This window comes from Liolophura sinensis, chromosome 1, assembly GCF_032854445.1.
Source record: "Liolophura sinensis isolate JHLJ2023 chromosome 1, CUHK_Ljap_v2, whole genome shotgun sequence".
Taxonomy (NCBI): domain Eukaryota; kingdom Metazoa; phylum Mollusca; class Polyplacophora; order Chitonida; family Chitonidae; genus Liolophura; species Liolophura sinensis.
In genome coordinates, this window is record NC_088295.1 from 43,807,285 (window position 1) to 43,834,098 (window position 26,814).

Sequence of the window (26,814 nt, forward strand, 5' to 3'; positions counted from 1 at the left end):
ACCACAACAGGCACAGATCTGCGAGAGAGTCTAGTGTTTCCGGTGGTTAAAGCGCATGTGCTCGTACAAAGGGCGAGGCCTCTGCGTCATTCAAAGAGACGACCACTTCTAAAGTCGAAGTAAAAAAAGACTTGAAAACTAGAGATTTTAGTTCATCATGAGTGACGAGAAGCCAGAGATTCAGCTCTTCATCAAGGTAAGAAGCTCAACAGTAAATTGTTGGAAGGGACAGCTGTCATTTGCAGAGGGTATTTGCCAGTTTGCTAGATGGTCGGACGACGTTAGGGTGTAGCCGAGTCGGAGGTTGTAAATTGTCGCTAAAATGTGTCCTCTGCAAAATTTAGGTCATGCTGGGAATGGGACCAGAGCTCAGATTCTGGGTTATGTGCGAAGTTAGATCATTGAGACTTTTCTGGATCATTTGCCACATCTATAGCGCTGTGGATTCAGTGGATAGATCAACAGAAGAGCTGTAATGTGTTGAAAGTCGGCGATTAAATTGTAATCTTTTGATGTCCCGAAAACTTTTCTGTAAATAAAGTTCATGTTTGTCAGGTGGCCGATAATATTTTAATGCTATGATTTAAATGGCAAAGGTCTTCCAGTGGTTAAAAAAATGAAACGGTTACAAATATTTTGAAAACCTACGCCTTAACCTACTACGTTTGTGTGAAATAACAAAAAAAATGGTCTTCATTAAAGTCTCTGACTCAACTGAAGGAGGGGCCATAGTAGGGACAAATGAAGGGGGCGGGGGGGTTAGGGGTATTGGAGGGAAAGTACAATCCTTTGTGGATGCTCCAAAGTCTAGTGGTGTGACTTAATGTGTGGCTTTGGCTTTGACTTTGACTAATTTCAAGTTCAAATTGGGTATTATAGATTGTTCCTGTCTGTGGCTACTTACAATTTATAACATAGTGTATTATAGAACTAATAGTGCAATCAACCACAAAGCTGGTAGAAAGATAAGTAAATTGTAGAATTTGCCTTTTGTATTGTGTTGTGGCTGTGCCTTTGTTGTTCTTAGTTAAATGAATATAGTTGAATATCACTGTCAGGACTGAGAATCACATTATCCCATTTTGAAATCATCTGTGTTGGATTTTTCTCTTGCCTATAAGCGATGAACCTGATCTACATATCAGTGTGTCCTGAAAGTAGACTTGATAATGTAGGATGGATAAGGCTACCATAGGGAAAAATGATACATGCTAGGAGGAGTGCTAGGTGCGCTCTAATCTCTTAAACTCATTGTGAATAAGCTGGACCAGTCTCTGCTGCCACTCAGCACTGCTCTCCCAGTATAAAACCTCTTCCCAGGTTAAAAATGCAGGGCCGTAGGCTACAAAGCTATCCTAATTTCCTCCATCTACAGAAATCACCAGAGGGATAAATCTGGGTAATTTAACTCTGACGTTGATTGGAATAAATTCATTCATTTTGTTGATTTCTTTTTTTCTGAATTGAAATATCTTTATCAGATGGGTTTATTCTGATGATTGAATTACCTGTAAAAAAATCAGAAACATATATGTGTTGCATTTTGTTTTGTTCACAAAATATCTTAATTTTATCTTTGCTGGCATTTATTACCTCTGTCATTCCAAAAGAGTGTTTTTGATGTAATGTTCAGACAAAATAGTCTGAAAAATTAAACTGTTTGAAAGGTCGTGCATAACTGCTATGTAAAATTCAATTTCATAAGCAGAGCTTAACCTATGTAAAGAACATTGCCTATTATGGCATTATAAGGTTGTGCCATTAATCTCGTAGTAGTACTTCTATAGCAGTATGTAAGTAAATAATGACTTACCATGTATTAACATGTGTTACCAAGCTGTCATACAACATGTCAAGTACATTACATACACAATATCTCTATGGTGACATATTTCTTACTGTACTTGCCTTATGTTGCTCTGGACATTAAGCGAAGCTCAAGTCATGGCTGCTGCTAACTAAAACGGGAACTTGAAAATTAAAAGTGTTGGGATATGCAGAGAAAACTGTCCATAGTGTAACCAATTTCTTGTGGTCATGATGTACACATATGAAAGTCAAACTCTGAATGATATAGGTGAATTAAATCACTGTTACTAGGACTAAAAGACTACCATGACTTGTACATGAACATTTATGCACATGTTAGTGTAGGTTTATTTTGGAATCTAGCTGTACGTGCCTTAATCTATGAAAATGAAGTGTGTTATCCAGCACTTTGAGTTGTGGGATTGGCAAGTCCCATACAAATATATGTACATGCATATCATGTGTTTATTTTTCACATCTGTTTTTAATAATGCCTTCACAGAAAAGGATTCCACCAATATGTTCTCAATATTTTCTTCTGGGAACATTTGAAAATCACTGTGTAGTACATTTTTGTCGAGGGCAGCTGGGGATATGTAATGCCAGAAATCACATTTTTGGCATTGTTAATATAAGTAAAAGATTTGATCATAACACCTTATAAGTGTGAGGAGGTACAGGTGGACCTACATGTATAAGGAATACCCAAAAAGGTAATCTGTTCAGCAATATGATACACCGTACATGTGTAGCTGGCTACTTTTCCAAGATAGCTTTCTACTCAAAACGATTATGAAAGTCTTGCTCTGTTGTAAAATATATTGTGGCTTAGTGCCTATGTACAACTCTGCATTCTTACGACTGTGGCTCTGACCCCATCCCTCTTTCCCCCACTCTCCTATTATGATAAATAGCAGAACGTTTCAGCATGTGTAAATACTGTTTATGAAAATTGAAGTTTTCATACATGAAGGTCTGTTTCAATCACAGTTATCAAATTTTCAGCAGTTAACACTCTAAACATTTCTCGTTATATATACACATAAATTTACATAAGGAAGTTACTATGAAAGCCACAGTACTGTAAGTTCGGCAGTGGAAGAGAGATAGTCATTCCGGATGTCCTTGACATCGTAGTTTTGCAGCATGTACCAGTATGCAGTATCTCAAATTGTGATACAGGAATTACATACATGTGCATTGTTCCTACAGTGCATGTATTGTTTGCCCCACCACTTTGAATCACCAGACTACAGTGTTTTTTGTCCATCATTCAGAAAAATATTATATTTTGTGAATTGTATTTTGCTGCAAGGTAAATGTATTGTTTTGCTAGGTATCAATCAGGGTCATTATCTTCTCTTGACTCGTTATTTTTCTGCTATATTTTGCACTTACTCAACATCTTGTGCAAAGCAAAATGTTCAAAATATAAAATAAAATAAATTTCCCTTTTCTGGAAATGTCCCATCTAGTGTGGCATTACAAAGTAATCTTGTCAGACTCATCTTTCGGTGCTGATACCGGAAATAGCTCAAATGTCACAAAGTTACGAGACCTGTATAATAGTAGATAATGAAGTAAATTTTTCAGATTGATTTGAACACATAAATTTCATAAATTCATCATAAGTGTGGTTGATGGCTTGAAATTCATCTCTAAACATGTAGCTTTGCTCATCATGTATCTGCTGTTAAGAAAAAAGTGTATTTGCAATAGCAGTGTTGTCATAACCAGAAAAAAAGAGAAAAAGAATAGACACTGTGCCTCCTGTTTTAGTATTAAATTTTTTTGTTCACAGTTAGAAATTAGACTCATCATATTTGAAGCTCATGTTATATAATTCTCTGTTTTTGTTTCTTTTCCCCTGCAGTCCTCTACCATTGATAGAGAACAGAAGGGCTCGTGTCCATTATGTCAGCAATGGTTTATGGCTGCCTGCATCTTAACAGAGCAAGGTATCCTCAGCTTCCATGTCACCATCGTGGATGCAGAAAGTCCTCCCAAGGAATTCAAAGATTTATCACAAAGTAAAATCTTCCCAGTGGTCAAAGGAATACGAGGCCTTGACAAGAGGGGACAGGACATTGGTGATAAGTTGGCTGACGATCATGAGAGACTGGAGGAATTTTTCGAGTCATTCGGGTGCCCAGACTTGAAGAGAGATGGTGCAGTACAGAAACATTTTGATGATTTGTACAAGGTCAGTGATTTTATTCCTATCCCCACCCCAAGTTATTTTTGCCATGTGTGTTTAAGCCTTATTCCCATGTAATGTCAGTATATTTATTGTGTGGTTTTCCAACTCTCCCTCATACCCTAGACTAATGAGTAATAATTTCATATGTATACATATATAGACACCAGTAGTAATTCCATACCATAAGCACATTTTAATCATAACAGAGCACAGTTTAAATACCAACAGGGTTAATGAGATGTATTAGTATACACCTACAAGAAATGGACTCGCCATTATGAAAGTTATTGCATCAAATTTCATGACATTGCTCTCTGGTTCGTGTAAAAAATAATATGCATACAGGCAAAATTGTTGATTACCCTAATTGACCTTTGTGTTGTCCTACTGAGACAAGGTCAGAGGTCATCAAATCCTGAAATACATGTATAATACATGTTATATCACCAGAAAAGTCAAGGTGAAAAGTAGTTAATTCTAGGGGATCACCATAGGTACATTAAATGCAGCATTCTTTTGTAATCGTGTTATTTCATGCATCACCCCTTTAGAACAAAGCTCATATATTAAACCTTGGTCTATCGGATGTGTGTTGTTATATTTATATATATATGTATAATGTGGCTTTTATTTTACCTTGTAACCAGTTGTTGTCTGCTAGTTACAAACACAGCATATATATATGGTGAAAAACTGCATTTGATCTTCACACATATTTATGTATTTTTTCTGTTACTTGGCCTGTTCATCTTTTCAAACTTTTATTATTTCTGCATGCCCTGGTTATTCCCCTTGGTTGATAGTTGCACAGCATGAGTTTCAGTATGCTCTTTTATATTTTATGATTTCTTAAATAAGATAAATACAGGTGGATTCAGCAAATGTCTGTTTTTCCTTTGCAATGGCCACAGAGGCACCCACAGTGGCACAGTGAAAGTTGCACAGGTGTAAACAATTCTAATTTTAAAAGTCAAAAATATGAAGAAAAAATGCTCATGGACCTCTCCAACTGTGCTAAAAAATATGTGCGGCAACACGAGCGACACCTTATTACATGAGGCGGATGCAATATTTAATGCTCTACCTGGATGTCACCCTGGATGGTCATTTGACTAACACCGCGTTTTGGTTGTAAGCGATGAACACTGACCATCATCCATCCCACTGAGTTTTATTTTTTTTTGTGTGGCTGCTGAATGCATTTCCTGTCAACCTACCCTCATCCTGCTACCATAAACAATTAAAGGGCTGATTTATGCCATGGTACTGGGCCCATTTGATAGTGATGAGGTTCGGATTGCGACATGGCAAACTCACCATCGTAGAGACGAAACATGCGACTCCAGGTGAGAACTCTAACCTTTAACTCTGCCACGTTGGCCTGTTGTGCGCGTGTCAGCCAGGCTCCATCTATGTGCAGTGCGCAAACAAATATAACCCCCGCTGTGCTGTGTGACTTTACTTGAGCTTTCCTGTGCGTCATTTCCAATTTTAACGGCTAACCGAATCACGCTAATCAGTACATCATGATGTCTGATATAATTTCCGAGACGGGAACTGTCAACTTTGGCCATATCTTGCATGGGAATGGCAGGCTTCTTATCTGCACTCTCCTTGTTGCGTCTTCAGCTTTTCTTTGTAGCTTTTAGAAAGCTTGTACAGATTTTTAAGAGCTTGATATGAAAAAATTATCTTATCTGTCCTTGTCTTTCTCTTCCTCTGGGTTTCTGGGTATGGTTATCTGTTTGGGGGATGTTGCCAGTTTTGCATGTCTGGGAATGTTTTCAGTCTGCATGTCTGTTGAGTGTTACTGGTTTTGCATGTCTACGGAATGTTATGGGTTTTGCATGTCTAGAGAATGTTATCTGTTTGGGTGTTTGGGAAGTATTTTTAGTGTGTGTGTGTCTGTAAGTTTACATGTCTGGTGAATGATATGGTGTATTGTCTCTCCTGAACACCCTTAGTTGACATAGTTTAGTGCTGCATGATGTTACATGTACATGTTTTTTCCACGTCTTGTACGTTAGAAAACCGTCCTTAAGTACAGCTGATTCAGGAATCCCTGTCTTACTGTAGAATCTTAGAGCATGTAGCAGTATATTAGTGTAGAATTGACACATTCACCATTGTATTGCATCGTTTATTGATTTCAGTGTGTGTCAGAATATGTGGAATGTTATACGGTTTTAAGGGGAAACATACTATGAAATCATACAGCTCATGCTGGCTTCCTTTCCAATGGTATGTGGGGAGGTCTGTCAGCAACCTGCAGATGGTTGTGAGTTTCCCCCATTCCCTGGCCAATTTCCTCCCACCATAATGCTGGCAGACATCGTATAAGTAAAATATACTTGAGTAAGACACAAATCAAATAAATAAATCTGTACATGTATTTGCTCTAATCTAATGTAGATGTTTTGTTATTTCTCAGCCTACACACACATGTAGCTATTTTAAAAAGTGAATTTAAATTCAACTCGTACTGTCAGCTGAAAATGCTTTCACCTTGTGGCCAATTTGTGTAAACTTTGAAGAAATGCCGTATATTTGCTATGGTTTGTAGCACTGTAGGTTACAATAGATCTGCGAGCAACATGTGGATGATAGTGGGTTTTCCCTGGGCTCTGCCTGGTTTCCTCCCACCATAACGCTGGCCGCCGTTGTATACATGTAAGTGAAATATTCTTGAGTATGTCGTAAAACACCAATGAAATAAGTAAATAAATACAATAGATATGACATAGCTCTCACGTCAGATTATAGATAATGATTGTGTCTTAATATTAGAGCTAAAATGCGATAAAAAGCCCATGCATCTGATGATCATCTTCTTGTACTCATGGGGGGCCTCCGTGGCTCAGGCGGTTAAAGCGCTAGCGCAGCGTAATGACCCAGGAGTCTCTCACCAATGCGGTCGCTGTGAGTTCAAGTCCAGCTCATGCTGGCTTCCACACCGGCCGTACGTGAGAAGGTCTGTCAGCAACCTGCGGATGGTCGTGGGTTTCCCCAGGCTCTTCCCGGTTTCCACCCACCATAATGCTGGCCGCCGTCGTATAAGTGAAATATTCTTCAGTACGGCGTAAAACACCAATCAAAAAAAAAAAAAAAATCTTGTACTCATGGTGGTATGGTATTACTTACATATATTCAGCAGGCGTCTGTTAACAGTGATAGTTTCAGTAACAGTTGCTACTAGTGTGTAGTAAGAAAGTTGAAAGCAGAGCTTAATAGAGCTTTTACTTGAAATCATAATTTGCAAACATTGTGTTCTCATTTTGCTTGGCAGCCATGATTGTAGCCACACATATGGGATGTCAGTTTTGAAACTGTCTTGGTCAAATGCTCAGTATGCTGCACATTAACTCAGGGCCTCGTGGTAAAACTTGATCGCATGTGTTATCACCACTGATTAAAATATTACTGTGATTTCCCAGTACAATGAAGTTTTCATGGATTTGCATGCTTGGGAATTCAGAGTCTGTTTATGATCTCATTTGACTGCACCTGACTTCAATAGTGTGGGAGTAGAAGCACCTTCTGATGAAGAAATATAGTGCAGTGAATCACTTGTAATTTCATGAAGTTTTTCACTCTGCTGTACTAAGTTGATGAAAAATGGCATAAATTAAAGTGTGATTTACAGTAAATCACATATAGCTTCACATGAACTCCTAGTTCATATAGCAGGGTGGTTAGCAGGTGAGATATTGCCGATAAGTATAGTTGATGCACTTCAGGTAATAGGCTCCGCCTGGTCTTGCGGATTTGCACAGCCCCACCCATATTAGTTATCACTTAGGGAAGATAAAGAATATATGACTTTATACTGGGAGCACACAACTTTACAGTGTGTAAACAACATACTACATGTTTATCACTCAGTTAAAGGGGTGTGGGAGCTGGGTATAAGATGTTTAGATGTGAAGGAATGTGTAAAAGGAATGTAACGGTTTAGCGTGAGGCTAACTGACGTGGATATATACCTGGTAGTGTCAGATCACTGTAGTGGCTTAGGTAGCTGACAGCACAGGTGAGAATTGTGTACGCAGAGAAGTAATAGTGGGAGTTGTATCTTTATGCAGATCTAAGTGGTGTACACCCTTGTCATTGTGGCTATCTTGCCAATCATTACCCACATACTTGGTAACACTGACTATGCTTGCAAATCACTGGCATAGAATTATTCACCAAACTGGTTCAGGTCTTCATACATATTCATGAGCTTCTAAGGGACAGCGCGATCTGAGAAGACTTACTTAATTGAGTGGCTTTTGTAGACAGACTATTACAATTAGCTAAGTATACTGGGCATAACATAGGGCTTCGGTAATTCAGTAATTCTGTTCTTTTGGTGGTATACTCCAGTGGAAGGATGAAAGAAAATCCCCAGACAGGTGACAATACATGTATTCCATGGATGCTTCACAATGTTACACAAGCCAATTGGGCACTATGTCCCTACATCTGTTTAAATTTCTCTTCTGTCCTTCAATTAAGTCATAAATTACAATCTGTTTATAGGCCATTCTCTTTGCTTTTGAGCAGCTGTGTGATTATGACACCTTTTGCAAAAGACAAAAATTTGATTAAGCACACCAAAATTCATTCTCCCCAGACTTTTGATTTGTGTCTTGCAAGAACACCTAGATTTTGTCTCAAGAGTGTGGTACATCTAGGTGTGTGATTGTGATAATAGACCTCAATTTGGAAGGATTGTACTTAGTTATTCCTGTATCAACAGTATCTGAAATCTTACTTATTCCTTTGACTGGAGTATCTGAAATTCTTCTGTCTACTATATCTGCAATGCTCAAATCTCTCCTAATTTGTTTACTAATAAATAGAGAGATCTTCAGTGAAATAGGGAAAATTATGATAGCCTGAATCCTTGAACAAATAATGCCAAAGTAATATCTGGCTTGGATGGAGAGGGAGTGGACATATTGCCCGCGGGATGTGAGTAGTACGCTAAATTGTATCCTGGCAAAGATATTTAGCAAACTGTTAGTAACTGGAGTCCCATACTTGATGTAAGCCTCAGGTTCAGTATACAACACTGTCACTAATAGCAATGTTTTGTTATTAATATCAGTAGCTTTAAGACATGATTACAAATCTATATTAGTCTATCCAGAAAACAGATGGGTTTTAAAACAGATTAGAAGCCTGTTTGTATACATTAGGGCTCTGTGTGTGTTGATTATTCGCTGACCTTGTGTCATGCTCTGCTGAATGTTAGAGCCACTGTGGAGAAGGAATGATATTCGCCAAGTCATACACCTATGTCTCCTTAGGATGCATATATGAGCGAGATTCCATTTACATTTAGCCCCGAGCTTCGGGCATCCCATGCCTACGTGTATGCGTGGTGATGTAGTTTTAAATCTAGAGACTACAAGCACATTTCTGTCTGATGACATGTATAGTGATGCTGTGGGTTGAGGACATTTCTCAGTATGCTTTACACACGTATGCAATAATTTGTGCTAGATATTTAGCTGCAAGAACAGTGCGCCACAGTTAATGAACTGAAGTGTGCTTGTACGGTTCACTTAGCAGGACAGAACAGAGACTACATATATCATACATGTGTACAGATATGAACAAGCCTTCTGATGAATGATGGACCCTATTAAGTATATCATGAGAATAGGCTGGTGCATCATGCATAAGCACATATATATCTTTACGTATATATCAGTTACGTAACATCTGATTATATGAATGCTGAAGTGTTGATAATGATAAGGCTGTAATGGGCTGTATTTGCAGATTACATAATGGCCTGTGCATGTAGCTGAAAATGAAATGGATTTCATACTAATTAACGTTGAAAGTATTGTTAATTGTGCATGCCTTCTTTGAAACAGGTGTTTACTTTGGTGTTCTGAACAGAGATGCCAAGTGAATTTATAGTAAAATTGTAAGTGTAATGTCTTCATAATAGTGTAACTTGAAGTCTTGACGTTCTCACTGTTTCTCAGTTAAAAAGCAGTGAGAGACCTTTTAAAACAACATATTTTTTTCTGTCATCAATTCACATATTTGTTTTGTGAATCTAAGGTCATCTTTTTATCTATAGCAAAAGTAAAAGAAAAAGTAAACACATTGCATTTACGCTCAATCTTTGAATATGCACATAAAATAGGTAGAGGTTATAGGTCAGTGCTGGCCCAGAAATAGCTTTATAAGGCGTGAAGAATGCTAATGTGAATTGTATGCTTTATCTACATGTACAGTAGGTGTCTTGTGGACTGCACTATTACCTTAATCACATGTCTTAATGGGCCTAGACCATAATGATCTGTGGACTGTGCCAGACAGTGGAGTCTATAGAGTGTTAGGTCAGCCTGTTAGTTTTAGCAGGGTGCACCCATTGTAAAGTATGCACAGATAGAATTACTACGATATACATTACTTGGACCTCTACAGCCTGCTTAAGATTGCTCAGGCCTTAGAGGTACACATAAAGAGGAATAATACATGAATCACATGACCAGTGTTACCCAATGGCTTGTAAACACTCGGTTACACTGCTGAAACTGGCTTAAACAGCAAATAAAATATGACAGTGTTTGCACTACAGATTGTCTAGTATTACAAGCTAGTGAACTATAAACCTTATATGTGCATCTGTTGAGATGTGACTTTCCATTCAACACTGGTATTATATGGAATGACGGCTTATGGCAGCTGAGAAAAAATTTTGTGACCCACTTGGACTGATACTGAAATACATACTGTTGGATCACACTTTTCTCCTGAGCTTGCTGGAATAGTTATGAGAAAATTATAATGTTATAGTCTGTTATCTATTCATTAATATTCTGAATTCAGTTTTGTCCTGAATTTCTGGTAGTATTCTTGTAAATGTTTCCCTATTATCAGGAATATCAATCCACTTTTGTGACTTCCAATTCAGATGGCTTTCACCATCTGAGGTCATTTAACTGACAAGAAACCTTTTGCAAATCATGTCACAGCTAAGTACCAGTTAATTACCAAAATCCTCAGCAAATATGACCACTTACATAATACATGGACTAAGGGCAAGTTATTGGATGATTTCTGTGATCACTCTTAATTGCCCCGACTTTACCAATATATTGTAATTTTTCTTCTGCTTTAATCTCAAGTTATACTATACTGTTCTAATTATTCTAGGATTTGTTATATGTACATTTGCATAAAGGCGAAGTTTCATGTAAGTGATATGCTAGATGTCAAAAAATGATATAATTTTCTACATTAAGACTGGTGACAAACATGGTTTGAGTAAGACTTAGATTCACAACTTTGTTGTCTAACCTTGTGGCTCCACCAACTGAGCAGTCCACTCATATGGGAACAGCTCTCTTACTGGATAGCTCATTTGGTCGAGCAATGGGACTTTTTTTCACTTTCCTCTTTATGCCTAAGTAAACCACTCAAATTTATCTCCTAATGCAGTTTAATATTTTTTTCTTGCCACCATATTTGGACACATGCATATTTGTTAAATCGTAACAAACCACACATTGCTATACTCCCCAATGCACTCAGTTGATAACATCTGTTGATTATTTCTTTGATAATAATGGAATAATGATGTTATTTGTGGTATTCTTGGATGTGGAAAATCCTCCGTGTTTAAAAGAATGTCCATTTAATTTTTTTGTTTAATATATTAACCATACATGTGGATAACTTTGAAATCTGTCAATAACTCTGTTTTGTCATGTAGTTATGATAATTCATAACCCACGTCTAAGATACTAGCAACATCCATCAACTAGCACTGTAACTACATGTAGCTTTCTCTGTTGGGATTGGGTGGCCTGTGGATTGCTGGTAATTTCCCTTATCAGACTCACAGGCTACCCTAACAAAACAGTACTTTTCTCTGAGTTACAACTATACTGAGTACTTCAGGTTTTCCTCAGAGTTGACCAAGACCAGTAGTCTACGATAAATACTGTACTTGCCCTAAAAAATTTGTCTCCAAAAACGTCCTTTTTAATGACAAATGAAGGTCATAAAATATTGCTTTGGTGCTAAAAATATTACTTTTGGCATTTTTCCAGTAGGATAACATCCTACATTCCAAACAAAACTTCACTATATCTTTCTAAGAGCAATAAAACGCCCAGAATTTGGTAAAATGTATAACTTATTTATTGATGAAAATTTTAGGTCAAATACAGTGTTTTATTAGAGAATTTATTACATGTACTTGAATGTTAATGCACTGAGAAACCTTAAGTGTTTCATGGTATGAAATTCAACACAACTGATTTGTGATGGAGAAGTATGGATAAGTTTAGTTGGCATTCATTTCTCATCTATAGCAGCTTTCACAGCTGGTTTTGATTACACTTGTTTTAGCTTGTGGACTGTATCCACCACACAGGCCAGACTGGCAGAAGAAAAAAGGGGTTTAGCCAAAAAACTGGAGTGATCTCATAGTTGTCACTCATGTGCACTGCCCAAATGCCCTTATATGGACAAATGGGTGACTGTAGCATGTTTCCATGGAAACATGACGTTTAATAACCATGTGGGTGATAAAGGATCTGGAAATGATTAGAAGAAAAAGAATGCAGGAAATCTGAATCAGTTGTGTTGAAGATTTATTGAGCAAGTTTTTCATTCATACTGAATAGAGTAATATGCTAGAGTAACATTTGTCATTGCCTTTTACAAACAAAAACTCGGCACAAGTTAAAGAAAAACAGTGGATTAATTGCATGATTTCGTACAAGAATAGCCATTAATGCCGTTTGTTTAAGTATGTTTACAAGTGATATAATTTCCTGTACTTTTCACTTTTATTTATTCATTTTGATATATCCCAACAGTTTGCAGGCATTTTATTGTTGAGATGACAGCATATTGACAGTTTGGAAGAATTTATGACTATAAAATTTGCTCTATATACTCACTGACATTTTTGAGGTTGTGAGACCTGAAGATGGTTGGTTTGTACTTTAAAAATTTTATGGGCTTTAAACATCTGCCTAATATGCATTCTGTTTTGTTCTCAATTTCAGTTTTTCAACCTGTACCTGCAGAACCCAAATGACAACGGTGAAAAGTTGACTCAGAAATTGGAGAAGTTGAATGCCTTCTTGGAATCAGAAGATGAACGTTATGTCATCAAGGAGTACCTAACTTATGGAGACTGTTACTTAATGCCCAGGCTACAGCATATCAAAGTAGGAGCCAGGGTAAGTCCTTTGCATTTTTACTAATTTAGGTAGTTCAAAACAATCCTGAAGATTAAGTCTGGCCAAAGTTTTACGTTGATTTTATGTGACAAATTTGTTATATTAAATGAGGAGTAGCAATTCAGCAATGCATAATAGGAACAAATACAGCTGTCATATTTGGGTACCAGTAAGTACTGGAATGAAAATTAAAATTATACACCATAGAACTGGCAGAATGGCCAGAAATGAACAAGGAATACTTTCATTAAAATCACTGAGAGACTTCCGGTCTAGACAGTGAAACCATAAAAGATTTGACAATGTTAACCTTGCACTAAACTAGAATTCAGGCAGGTTTTATCAGTTGTTGAGAATTTGAGGAGGAGTAAACAGAAAACATGAATTTGGGCTTGTATTTGTTGCTGCAGATGATAAAACAGTGGTGTGACAATGATCACTCTTGCGGCAGGTGTTCCAATGCAAAGACTAACTTACTAATTCTTTGTTGAAATGAATACTTTTGAAAGCGTGCAGATAAACAAAACTGATCGATTCAGAACAGTTTTTGAAGGCTATAATTTTTAAAAGCTTTTATGAACAAGACAGTGTTTTAACAAGAAGATTGTCATGTGTACCCTGTGTTTATGTTATGGGTTAGCTGTAATGTTTATGCAGAAACAATAGACAACTGGAATGTGCATTTACTGAAGTGGTTGACTTGATTACTCCTAGGCCTTTTCTTGTCCATTAGTGATTTTTTATTCTGACTACAGTTTGTATCCCTATTGTTTAAATCTCACAAAATGCGCAGTATCACATATAACAGTTAAATAACAGTTAAACTTGTGTTTGTAACAGTGTCGAGGAGTATGTGTTATTTTAGCACTTTTAGTTAGAATGGCTGAAGGCCAAGTGAATAAAGGCGCATATCTTTTCATTGCAAGGGGACAAGAAGTGTGGGTTCAACCCCATCCATAGACAGGGAATTAGTACATTTCCCTACTCTCACTTTCCTTAAAACCTTGGTGACAGTGTGCAACTAACATTCGTTGAAAGACCACTTGTCTCCCACCAGTATGGTGTACATATCTGTGCATCACATGTGGAAAAGTGTCAAAGGTCTGTGATTTATGCAGGGCACTCCAATTTCGTCCACACATAAAACTGACTGCCATCATCTACATGTTAATGAAAAATTAGACACGTGTCAAATAAAATCAGATTGGCAGGCTAGACAAAAATGCTGCTCACTAGTGGTTTATCTTGCCAGGCTAGACACTAGCGACATCTGTTGCCAGGCTAGACACTAGTGAATTCGGTTGCCAGGCTAGACACTAGTGAATTCGGTTGCCAGACTAGACACTTGTGGTCTCTTCCAGCAGACTAGACACTAGTGGCCTTTTCTTAGTAGGCTAGACACAACTGGCTTTTTGGCAGGATAGACACTAATGGCCTTTTTGGGTACACTAAACATTACTGGCGAATTTGGTAGGTTAGACACCAGTGGCCTTTTTGGCAGTCTAGACAGGCCAGACACTAGTGGCTTTTTGGTGACCTTTGGAATATCTCCAGGGAAATAATTTTGAGGAAGTTTAATCAGCGTTAGGGGCAGAATTTGGCTCAGTGGAGAATGAGACATACAAGATGTAGATTGCATCCTGGACTTGGACAGAGGATTTTCAGATTTATTCGCTCTTATTGTTCTGTGTAGCCCACGTGACTGTAAATTTTCAGTGGTGCTCTCAGGGCCATTTTTGCACTCTTACATTCACTGCATCAATATGGCATTCCAGCGTGTACCACAACTTCGTCAGTAACTTGGCAAAGGCCTGTGTTTTATCCTTGGTCTGACAAGCAATGTGCTGTTCGAAAATTTTTTATACATCTCACCACCAGGATTAGTGATGTATCTGTTCACGTTCTTCTGTTTATTTTCAACAAATTTGAGGCCACTGTTGGATCAGGAAAGTCTAAGGCATGAACTTTTCCAGCATAGAGTTTGATGGGAACCAATCAACCTTTTGTAGTGGATGGGTGAAGTTGAAAATTAGTGTCATTTGAAACTTTCAAAATGAGGTAGCAAGAACTGAAATATTGACACCTTGCTGAAATATGACATCAAAAAGCTGTTAGGAGAGCCTCTTACAGATTTCTGACCATATCACCTGTTCTATGGACACCTTTTTCTTAAAGCTTAAATGAATTGAAGTTCACTATGACAACTTACAGAGCAAGGTTAAGAAGATGTTCTGTTCATGTCTAACTAAATCATGGAAAGATTGGACCTGCTCAACTTGCCAGTAGACTGGAAAGGGACACCTATTCTATGCAATACATGCACATACTCAATGTTACTACCTAGTTTCTATCATCTAGAAAACTGACCACTGTTATACATGGACAGAGGAAACCCTCCTCAATCTTTTTATGGTGGTCTGTTGGTTGTGGCATTAATGCCCAACAAAAATTACATTAAGACCTTTCATTCATTGCATTCTCATGTAAGAGTTTGAAATTTTAACCATCAATAATGCATTCATCTGTCTCGGTTGCACGTGTTCAATCCCTGGCAGTATCAATTTGTAGATTCACCTGAACTTGCTGTTATGGCTTTTATGACAACAAGTGGTCGTCATTGCTTTTGAGAGTAGGCTTTGTCTAATGCGGCAAAGAAGTCTAAATGTCACAGAAATACCGGTGATTTACAACAATCACTCTGATTACCTCTGTGTGCAAACCTGTCATCGTATAAGTGAAAAATTCTTGCGAATGGCATTAAACAACAATCGATCAAACAATTAATTAATCAGTCAGTGGCATGTGTGGTATGCAACTTCAGCGTTCACATTAATCTATTGCAGTCAGTGTAAAATTCTTTGCTCATCTCTTTCATAGGAATACAAGGGGTACGAAATTCCAGAGAAGTTCTTCTATGTGTGGCGTTACTTGTACGAAGCGTACCAAACGCCGGCATTCTTAGAGACGTGTCCGACGGATCAAGACATCGTGAAGCATTATGAGAAGAAGGCAGGAGTGAAGCCAATGAAAGGAGCCCCGAGTCTGCAGAAGTTCAGCCACTCGTATGATATCCCTTCCTCAGTTTTAGCCAAGATTAATGGAGGACAAGACGGATCACTTTCTCCGAATGCCTCAGACGAGATGGCACCAGAGGGCAATGGCACATTACATGGAGATGATTAAAGTCTCCTAGCCAGTGCACGTAATGCCATCATTCTAGCTGTGACTTTGATTTTGAATATCAACTGCCCTGAGTCTAAGAGGGCCGTGCTGAGAGTGGAGAGTTTTGGGTGGGAAGGGAAGTTTTTTTTTATATCATTGGGGTCCACTTTGAGTAGTGTCAGATTCCATATCATGGGCCCCATTTTTCATTGGCTGAACAGGTATCCTCTTGCCATCATTGACAGGATAAGCATAGGTTTTAAGGCTTTTTTGTTTCTCAGTATGTTTTTGGTTATTGTGTATGGGATACATCTATATCAAAACCAGCTGGAATCTGTCCATGTTGAGAGTGCTGCTGTGTCCTGTATTATTTGTCACTCGGCAATATTATAAACAATCAATGTTATGTTTTAACTTTTTTTGTTTCTTTTTTTTTTTTTACAAGCAGCATAACTTTTTTATTTGTATTAATTATCTTTATCCAGAGCAGTCATGGTTTTCTACTTCAGATGGATGTAATAAAGCTTGAGTCTCCCCATTTTATAACCTGTCACTTTCAGAATTGAACCTAATGGTGTTATGCATGCCTCCTGTTGTTAAACAATATGCCTGGTTGATATAAACTTCTAGTGATAACAATAATAATAAATAACTTATTTAGGTTGTTGTTATTTTTCACCCTATGTGTGCCTTGCTGCAGCTTTATTGTGTCATTTTTTTTAATGCAGATTGCAGACATTCACTTCCTATATTTTGAACTGCACTGTTTGAAGCAAAATCTGATATTTCTGCCCTTCCAATGATTGCTGCCATTTCAAGCACAAGGGTCCATTGCATCTAGAGCTATTTCATAGATGCCAGCTCAAAAATATTCGTCCTTTAATGTGAAAGGTTTGGGTGAGCCAGATTTATCGCTATAAAAATCTGTGTTTATTGTACTAATGCAATTATTTTAAGGATGGAATTAATATTGAAATGTCTCTTGTTGAAAAAAACAAACGAAACACGAGCAAAACTTTTTGAATCAAATAGCTTTTCTTCAGAGAGTGCTCACTCTTATTAATGAGCTTATTACATAAATGTGTATGTAAAATTGTTTTGCCAAAATATGTATTGCTCTTACTTGGTCACATAAATGCTTACGTCTTTACATTGCTATGTACATTCCTATTTAAGTCATTGCACTTTTCATCTCTACTAATAATGATAATACTCTATAATAAGCTTTCCTTGGAGCCTTTGTGAAAGCATCTCTGCAACAGCTCTGGTAAATGCTGGTTTCTCTTCAATACTTTATATATGTGCTGTTTATAGTTAAACAAAGCAACGACTTCTGCTGAACTATTTATTACTGATTTTTGTATGCAGGAAGTGAAGGTGTAATATCATTTACTAGTCTTCGTGGAAGATCGTTTGGTACTCCCAAACAAAACACTAAATCAAAGCAAAACTTCCACTTAGCACCAAAAGTGTTTTAGACAAATTTTTTTTTTTTTTTAAATCATTATAGGTTTCATTTAGTCTCATTCAAGACATATCTAAAATGTGAAGTAGTTGATTACACAAGGTGTATGTTACCTTATTCTGCGCTTTATGCAGCTTTCATAGTCAGATTGCTCCTGCTGAACAGTACACATGTACTCATGATATTAACGACGACACATCAATCAAATCTCGGTTTAGAAACAAGCTAAATGTGTTGGCATTCCGGTATTGAGATTAGTCTGATACTATAGCATGTGGTAGTTGTGTTATTCTGGCAAAGCGAATATTGTAATGAATATCATGTACTGCATTCATATAGTGGAAATTAAACTAGGTTTTACTTTAAAACAACTGTTGTTTCTACTGTATTCTTCTAATGGGTTATTTCTTCCTGCAGGGCATGTTAGTACATTGTGCGTGTACACTTTGTCATCTTCCAACTACATTTATGTACGTAAAAGTGCAGAAAATTAATTTGATCTGTTGTCGTATTTGTGAAAGGAGTGGTAATGGTGTATATTTTACTGAAGACAAGCTATTTACGCAAAATGATCCTTGAATTGTTCAGTTGGTTAACATTGAAATTCAGTTTTTGAACGTTTGCGTTGGCAAAAAACTTGGCTCAAAGTTACATCTGGTGTTAAGTCTTAAACAAGTTTTGAACAACTAGGCTATATTATATTTTACTAATATGCACTTTAGGATTTACTCGAACATCTATAACTACAACAAAAAAAATTCTCAAAGGGGTTAAAATTGGTTTAAAGTAGTCTTCCAAAGGCCCCAGCAGTTGACACAACTCACTGGAGGAAGAGTGTGAAAAGACAGAGGGGATAGCTTGATTGGCATTGAACTGGTACTGCTAAGCTTTACAGTTCCTGCCATTTCTGAAAATATCTGATTATAAAAACATGCATAAAATAGATGGGTAATTTTGAGATAAAATATGCCCCAAAAATGAAAATAAAAAAACTTGAAAGAAAAAATTTTGGCACTATATGTATTTTCCAGGTAAACGTTTTAAAGTTACTTTTAACTAATCCTTCAAGTAAAAAAATCACGTTGAATCGGGGCTGGCTTCAAGGGGTTTCCTAGTTTTTGTCTAGTTTCTCCTGTCTCCTAATGCTGGATTAATGTAAATAAGACCTTAGAAGGCGACAGGATGCAGTCTTCATACCAAGGGAAGGGAATGTTTGTCCAGTTTTCCATTTCTCGTTAGGGGTTACATTATCAAGATGAGATTTTAACCCTAGTACCTTAAATCCTCAAAAAACATGACCAAGCAATTGCATCTTTAGATGCAATTTGAAAACATGACTCGTAAGATTCTGAAGACTAAAATACATGGTTCATTTTGGGGTATGAATATTTACTGATTACAAAATTACCTGCCCAGACAAGGTGAACATTCATGTGATATGCCAAAACCTGTACTGTGGATTTTGCATAGTGTGAAAATTGAATGAAATCCCCTAAATGGCCTAAAATTTCACCCACAAAAGAGCATTTTTAGAGGCAAGTGAATGTCACAAAATATTATTTTTGGTGCTGTTACAATTTTCTAGTAGAATATGATCCCATGTTCCAAACAAACTTCAAAACGGCTTTCTGAAATCAATAGAACTCTCAGAATCGGACGATGGGCAAGTTAAGTCATTATGATCATTTGGGGTAAGTGCTTCGTAACAGCCCTGAAGTTCAGGAAAGCAAAATTAATGTATGTGTGCAGATGAATGTGACATTTTAATCTGCAAAGCAAGTATGAATTATGGCTACATCCTTTTACAGAGACTGTGTCTGATTTTGTTTAGGATTCTTCTACAAGCATCAATTTAGTCCTTTTAATTTGTATTGTCAGATCAAATCATTTACAATTGTCTTTGAAAAAGTAGAAAGTTCTTGGTAGTTATTTTATTCAAGTCTGAAATCTGTAATTAGAAACCTGTACATGAAGAACATCTCTGAACTCCTATAATCTTGCAGGCACATGAGTTTGGCATTCAATCCTGACCTAGGCCATAGTGTGTCAGAAGCATTCCAAAGGACGGTGGTTTACATGGATCTCCAGTTTCCTCCACCCATCAAATTAACCACCATTGTGTAAAAGAATTTTTCAAGAGTATGGTGTGAAACAACCATAAAGAAAATTTATTGACTTAAGATATTCAGCAAATATTACTGCTGTGATGCACAGTTTGAAAGTATTTATGATGGCAGAGAGGGCAAATTCCATAGAGCGATATGTGAGTTAAGTCAGAATCTGAAATACAACTTTATAGTTTATTTTTAGATCCAAGAAATTAACATTTTGACCACCTCACAAATGTTATCCCGAGGTGCAATTTATATACTGACGTATCACCTTCAACAGGTGTAAGTTTATTTCATAAGGTGCGTTGAGACTGTGATTTGTTGAATGCTACAAATGCATGAAAAATAGTCCTGTTTTTAACTGACTCGTTAAACTCCTCATGCAATCACACTTGTGAACGTTGATTAAAACAAATTTGTCATAAATTCAACTTCCAGTACCAACCATAAAGCATTGTGATGAGCGTTTGTATTTTTGAATCCAGCCAGAAATGGCTTTGTGGAATTTGACTCCGCATCTGTGTGAAAACCTCACCAATAAATGTTCTAGAATATGTGAACTGGATGAACTAGTGGGTCCGGAACAATCTTGATCTTCAGTTCTACAAAACACCAGGATTGATAACACAAATATCGTCCTATTTTAACAAAACCACATATTTTAAGCCTAGCGTATTGTCCAAATCTGTAACGTATCCTTCAATCCTTCACCTTACAGGTCAATGCTCTGAATTAATTCTACAAAGCTATTCCAGACTTAAGCCAAAATTTAAAACCTCTTCACAGTGCTTAGCTTTTGTAACAGGTAGTTGGAATTTTGACACATTCATCTTACAACATTTACGAGATGGTCAAACATTTAATTACTAGGTCCTAAAAATTGAGTCTGAAATCGTATTTCAAATTTTTGACAGTCAGAAATGGCTTTGTAGAATCGGTGCCAGATGATGTACTTGAGCAGCTCTTGTAATTAATGCTTGACTTGACATGTTTGCAGACGTTCAACTTGTACCTGGTGAGTGGTACAGAACAAGCTCGCCAGAGGCTGATTCATCACCTGGAGAAGCTGAACGGCTTCTTAGAGGGCGAGGACCAGATCTATGTGATCAAGGACAGCATAACGTACGGGGACTGTTACCTCATGCCACGCCTACACCACATCAAGGTGGCAGCCAGGGTGAGTGCTGACAGGAACTTAAATACATAGTCTATTGACTTAATTACCATTGTTCCTACCTTCAAATCATAATGCTGTATTTGACCCAAATTCCATACATGACTAAGTTACTCCTTTTGCTTCATTGGGACATGTACTTCTAGTCATGCTAGAAAAGTGTTTTGAGGTTTGATATTCTACAGGAATTTACAGGTTTCAACAAGAAAAGTCATACTTAATAAATACTAATAATAGTAGCCTTCATTTGCCTGTAAAGATAATGTTGTTTTTTGTTGTTATTGTTGTTGTTTTTGTTGTGTGAAATTTTAGATTAAATTCAATATTCTTGAGTACCATAATTCTTCAACCTTTTCAACCAATATTTTTAAATATTCTGAGAGAACTATTAGGTTTAGGTTAATCTGCACAGATTTATGAAACTTGCATCTTAATCAACACAAACAATTTTTTTTAAATAATTGTTGGCATAAATTCTACTGATGAAAGTGCTTTACAGGTTGAAAAGGTTGAGAATTTACAGCAACCAATTAAACTAATCATTATAATTCTAGTCAGACAGACTGTACTTGGTGTACATGGGTTGATATCCACTAGCTACAATGTTGCTTAAATAAAGAACAGAATCTTAGATAGCCATGACAGCCACAATGAATTTATTTATTTGAATGGCCTTTGCTGTACAGTGGTACCCAAGCAAATTTCAATGCTATTGTATTTTAATGGTGGGGGTAATTTTTGCCACTCAAGCTTACCACATACCTGACAGAAAATACATAGTTCAGCCAACACGTGCTGGGTTTGAACACAGAAAACCTTTTGTGAGATGTCTAAAGACTTGATTTGAGATATTATAGCCTATATCTGTACTGAAGTTTTTTGACCAAAACTTCAGATATTTAAGGCAAGACCAAAGGGAAAATCCAATTTCTTGCACGATGGGTTCAACAGTGACCTGGAAGCACCAGACCAGTGTATGCAGGCCTTTCAAAATAGGTCTCAGCAATGTCTTAATCTAACACCACAAGTAAACATGCCTTATACCTAATAAATTTCACTATTTTATGTTTTTATGAATCATTTGTCCACAAGCAATGCAGCCGACAGGTTTCTGTGGTCATAGTTGACTACCAATCCAAGGTAAACTGTTTAATATTGTAGCACATCCAGGCAGTTTTATTGAAAAATTTGTGAACGTCTGCATGTTTCAGGAATACAGTGACTTTGAAATTCCACAAGAGCTCTTTTATGTCTGGCGATATCTGTATGAGGCTTACAGGACAGATGCTTTCCAAAAAACCTGCCCAACTGATCAGGACATCATTAAGCATTATGAGATGAAGACCAAAGTTTTCAAACCCAGGAAAGGTGTTCCAAGCCTTCAGAAGTCCACGTACTCCTTCGACATACCAGAATCCATTCTGGAGACTTTGGAGAACCAGCCACCAAGAGGAGGGGATGGGGGTGAAGACGGGGGAGTGTACGAGGATTACACTGCTGCCAACATGGCGGCATCACGCCATGTAGAGGAGCATGATGGTGATCATGTGTACAACGATGCAACTGACGACCACACAGCAGGCAGCAATGCAGCCAACAACAGCTTCCAGGATGAGACACCTGAAGAGGCCATCTATGATGACCCAGATTTGCCTCCACCCCCTGAAGCCCCGGTCACAGATTCAGCTACCAACGGGACTCCAGATCGTGTCCCCAGCCCGGAGCCACTGAGGTCTGCCAGCCCAGAACCCATTCAGGCAGCCAGCCCTGCAAGATCTGGCAGTCCCGCGGAGGCAGGGCCTGCTACTGAACCTCTGTACACCCCGCCCAGCCCAGAACCCACCTATGAGAATACGGAACCCACCTACGAGAACCCTGAGGAACACAACCTGCCTGATCTTCCACCACCACCAGTTGACGAGGAGAATGAATACATCATAGCAGATAGGGAGTCCTCAGTGGAGGGCAGTGGAACACCTGAGCCAGACTATGATCCTGCAATGGGGGCCAGTGAAGGTAAAACATCTGCTGAAGATGAGGATGAAGTGCCAGCACCCGACTACGACAGGCCCAGCACACCAGAGCCAAGCTCGACACCAACCCCAGACTATGATGCCGTACCCACGCCCACGCCCACACCCACACCCGACTATGACAAAACACCCGATGATGACAAGACACCTGCCAATGAGACTGAGCCCAAAACAACATCCCCAGAACACAATGATTCGCTCACATATGAAAACGTAGATACTACGATTCCCCAGCCATCAGCGAATACTAAGTCAGTAGAATTCACAATTTCGGATAAAAATGAAGATGCTGAGGCAGTGGAAGTGAAAGTTAATGGAACAGATGAAAATAATGTCACAAATGGACATAAGTAGTCGGATAAAAGTGGCTGCTTCTTTGTAATGAAAATCTTCCACAATTCAGTCTCCCCTATATTCTGCATACAGTAAACCCCTTAATATACTACATGCTTGGATTATCATATGCAGACTTTGATTTGATATTAACTACCTTCAAATGACGGTTGGCTACCCAAAGTCCTGAGGTGTTGTCCATTGATGCTTCAGCCCAGCGAACAATTATGGTATTTTCAAACAAAACAAAGAACATGCTTCTTGTAAAACTTTCAGGTAGTGTTGAAGGTTTTTTTGTAACGGTCATTAAAAACAGTATATTTTAATGGTAGTAAATCACCAATAATTTCATGAAACCTTTCACCAGCTACTGTAACTTTGTACAGCGCTGAGCAGGGAAATTAGATGGTGAAAAATACCATAACATTAAAGGTAGTTTACTGTCCTTCATACATTGATTGGCAGGAGACAGTTGTGTAATAAACAGGAAAGTTTTGAATTGTTGAACCTGACCCTTTTTATCTGTTGTGTTATGAATGTGTCTTTTCACAAGACTTTGCGTCTCAATTTATATATTTAACAAATTAGAAGACAGCCCTTAGATTTGCAGGGTTGGCAGCTTGTGAGATATAATTTAAGACATGTACAATTGTTAGTGCATAAGCTCCAGTGTGATATTGTTGTACTCTAAATAAGCTAACTGCTTAATAGTGCATTAGTCACTCAATGTACAGAAATACTGCTGAGCTCTTTACATTTACCAGTGATACAAATTGCATCACTAAAATGGTTGGTTTCACCATGTGTACGTCTATTTTCATTATAGATTCATTGCAGTGAGAAGCAGTTTTGTTTACTAGTTAATTCTACCCCTATTAAACAAAAATGTTTTTAGAAGCGGAATAGTGCTAGCCTTTTATATAGCCCACAGTTGAGTGGATATTTCTGAGCATTAAAGGAAAGAAAACAGAATAAAAGAATACATTAATATGTGGACTGGACATTACCATAAATCTTGAGTGCTAGATATATTTAGTATCTATATATACGAGATATTACTAATCGTTAATTATTAATAGCTTGTGAAATGGATCATGAGACCAAAATGGGTTGGTTAGACGAATATTAGATCAAATTTTGTCTAAAATTGATAAGGGTTTTGGTTATGATTTCTGTGCTTAGTGAATAAGCATTGTATCAGTGTTTGATTAGGGCTTTTATCATCATGAATACATGGCTAGGTTGTTGTGTGTAAGCAGACAAATGTAAAAATATTATTATATTGTTGTTGTCATTTTTGTCAATTTTTCTCAAGTGCTTGTAAACAAAGTCTAAAAAACTGTTCAGCTAACAGAGAATAGTATGGTGTACTCTCTTTTGAGTGTAACACCTGATAGAATTACATGCACATTTCTTTCGATTTTTATTTCGCTAATTGCCTTGTATAATTTAATATTGTCAGATTTTGTCAGTAATCAATCACATTTCCTTTCATTTCAGTTTTTAATCCAGTTACTAAGTTAATGAATTACAAGCAACATAGTCAAAAATTGATTCCCATCAAATGGAGAGAAGTTCACGTTTATAAATAAAATACCCAGGTATGGAAAGCAACATTAGTGATATGTACATATTGCAACAGTCATACAATGGATGGTTTGGTGCATGTATGTGCTTCTTAAATAGGGTCTGTAGTTAAGAAATACATCTTTTATTTTGTAGTGTGTTACATTGAATTGTATGCATCTTGATATAGGGAAAAAACTGAAGACAAGATGTTGGATAAATTGAACTTGATGGGCTGAACATCTGAGTTTTGTTGATTTTTCTAAGTTGGGTTTGAATTAAATGTAACAAAAGAAATGTATCTGTCAATCATATTACTTATTCAAAAGATAAATTCTGTAATTATGATTCAAATGATCTACACAGCATTTCGATGGGACCTCGTGTGTATGAAAAATAAAAATGATTTTAGGACACTACCTGTACCTAAACAGCCTTGATCTGTCATGCTCAGTGGTTGAGCTATTAAATTTTGTAGTTTTTGTAAACAGTAAATTGTGAGACTAGTGAGCTGTTCTGGTTGTGATCATATATGCTGTATATAGATGTGTGTACACTGTAGCTCTTGTGATATTCTGATATAAAGTGGGGAAGGAAATAACATTGTACTGAGTTTCTTTGTTAAACACAACTGGACACAAAGATTTGTTATTAAAGAAACTTACAAATTAGAAGTTTGTGAATTAGGGAATGGACTTGAACAGATCTAGTCAACGTACTTTCTACCACTGGAATTCAGCTAAAGTGAGCTCAACTGACTCGGATGTAAATGTGTCTGGTGAGATAGCTGAATTGCTAATTTCAAAGAGGTTGTCAGCATTTTTGCCTTGGAATGTGCATGGAATGAGTTTTCAATGCAGGTTTTATATACACCACAGTGGTTGGATATAGCAAAGGTGCGTAATGCAGATCATATCCTCTGCCATGCAGTGCTATGGAGCAGCACTTGGCATGGCATTCCAGTGAGGCAACATTTAACATGGTATTCCATGTTACCAAGTGTTCCTGTGAGACAGCACCCAGTGTGGTGTTTCAATGAGGCAGCACCCAGTGTCGTGTTCCAATGAGGCAGCACCCAGCTGGGCATTTCAGTGACGCAGCACCCAGCTTGGTGTTCCAATGAACAGCACCAAGTGTGGTGTCCCAATGAGGCAGCACCCAGTGTGGTGTTCCAGTGAGGCAGCACCCAGTGTGGTGTTCCAGTGAGGCAGCACCCAGTGTGGTGTTCCATTGAGGCAGCATCCAGTGTGGTGTTCCAAGGAAGCAGCACCCAGTGAGATGTTTCAATGAAACAGCACCCATTGTGGTATTTCAATAAGGCAGCATCCAGGGAGGTGTACCAATGAGGCAGCACCCAGCTTGGTGCTCCAATGAAGCAGCATCCAGTGTGGTGTTCCAATGAGGCAGCATCCAGAGTGGTGTTCTAATGAGGCAGAACCCAGTGTGGCATTTCTGTGAGGCAGCACCTAGTGTGATGTTTCTGTGAGGCAACACCCAGTGTGGTGTTCCACTAAGGCAGCACTCATCTTGGTTTTCCAGTGAGGCACCACCCAGCTTAGTGTTCCAATGAGGTATGATAGGTTTAGTAAGAAATCAAAAGCTTCTGTTCATTAAAACAGAGGACGTGAAGGATTTCGGCTTAGCTCATTAGCAGGTGCCTACTAGTCTACAGCGGCATCTTTCTAGTTAGAAGAAATTATGTTGAGCCTTACAAATTATGTTGAGCCTTAGAAACCACTTTGCCTTGCTAAAAAT

General features: G+C 37.7%; 1 protein-coding gene across 1 annotated transcript; it reads left to right on the forward strand.

Moving 5' to 3' along the window:
* The first annotated feature begins 62 nt into the window (after positions 1-62).
* On the forward strand, positions 63-25,692 carry LOC135462025 (neurofilament heavy polypeptide-like). The gene is made up of 4 exons (XM_064739359.1): positions 63-196; positions 3,683-4,012; positions 20,951-21,130; positions 22,339-25,692. The coding sequence occupies exons 1-4, from the start codon at positions 158-160 to the stop codon at positions 23,512-23,514; spliced, it is 1,725 nt and encodes a 574-aa protein (XP_064595429.1). The 5' UTR covers positions 63-157; the 3' UTR covers positions 23,515-25,692.
* Positions 25,693-26,814: the final 1,122 nt, after the last annotated feature.

Bases quoted from the DNA above. Each gene is read 5' to 3' on its own strand.
- LOC135462025 (XM_064739359.1), top strand. From the start codon at position 158: ATGAGTGACGAGAAGCCAGAGATTCAGCTCTTCATCAAG. The intron at 197-3,682 runs GTAAGAAGCTCA...TTTCCCCTGCAG, and splicing joins AGATTCAGCTCTTCATCAAG to TCCTCTACCATTGATAGAGA. The intron at 21,131-22,338 runs GTGAGTGCTGAC...TGCATGTTTCAG, and splicing joins ACATCAAGGTGGCAGCCAGG to GAATACAGTGACTTTGAAAT.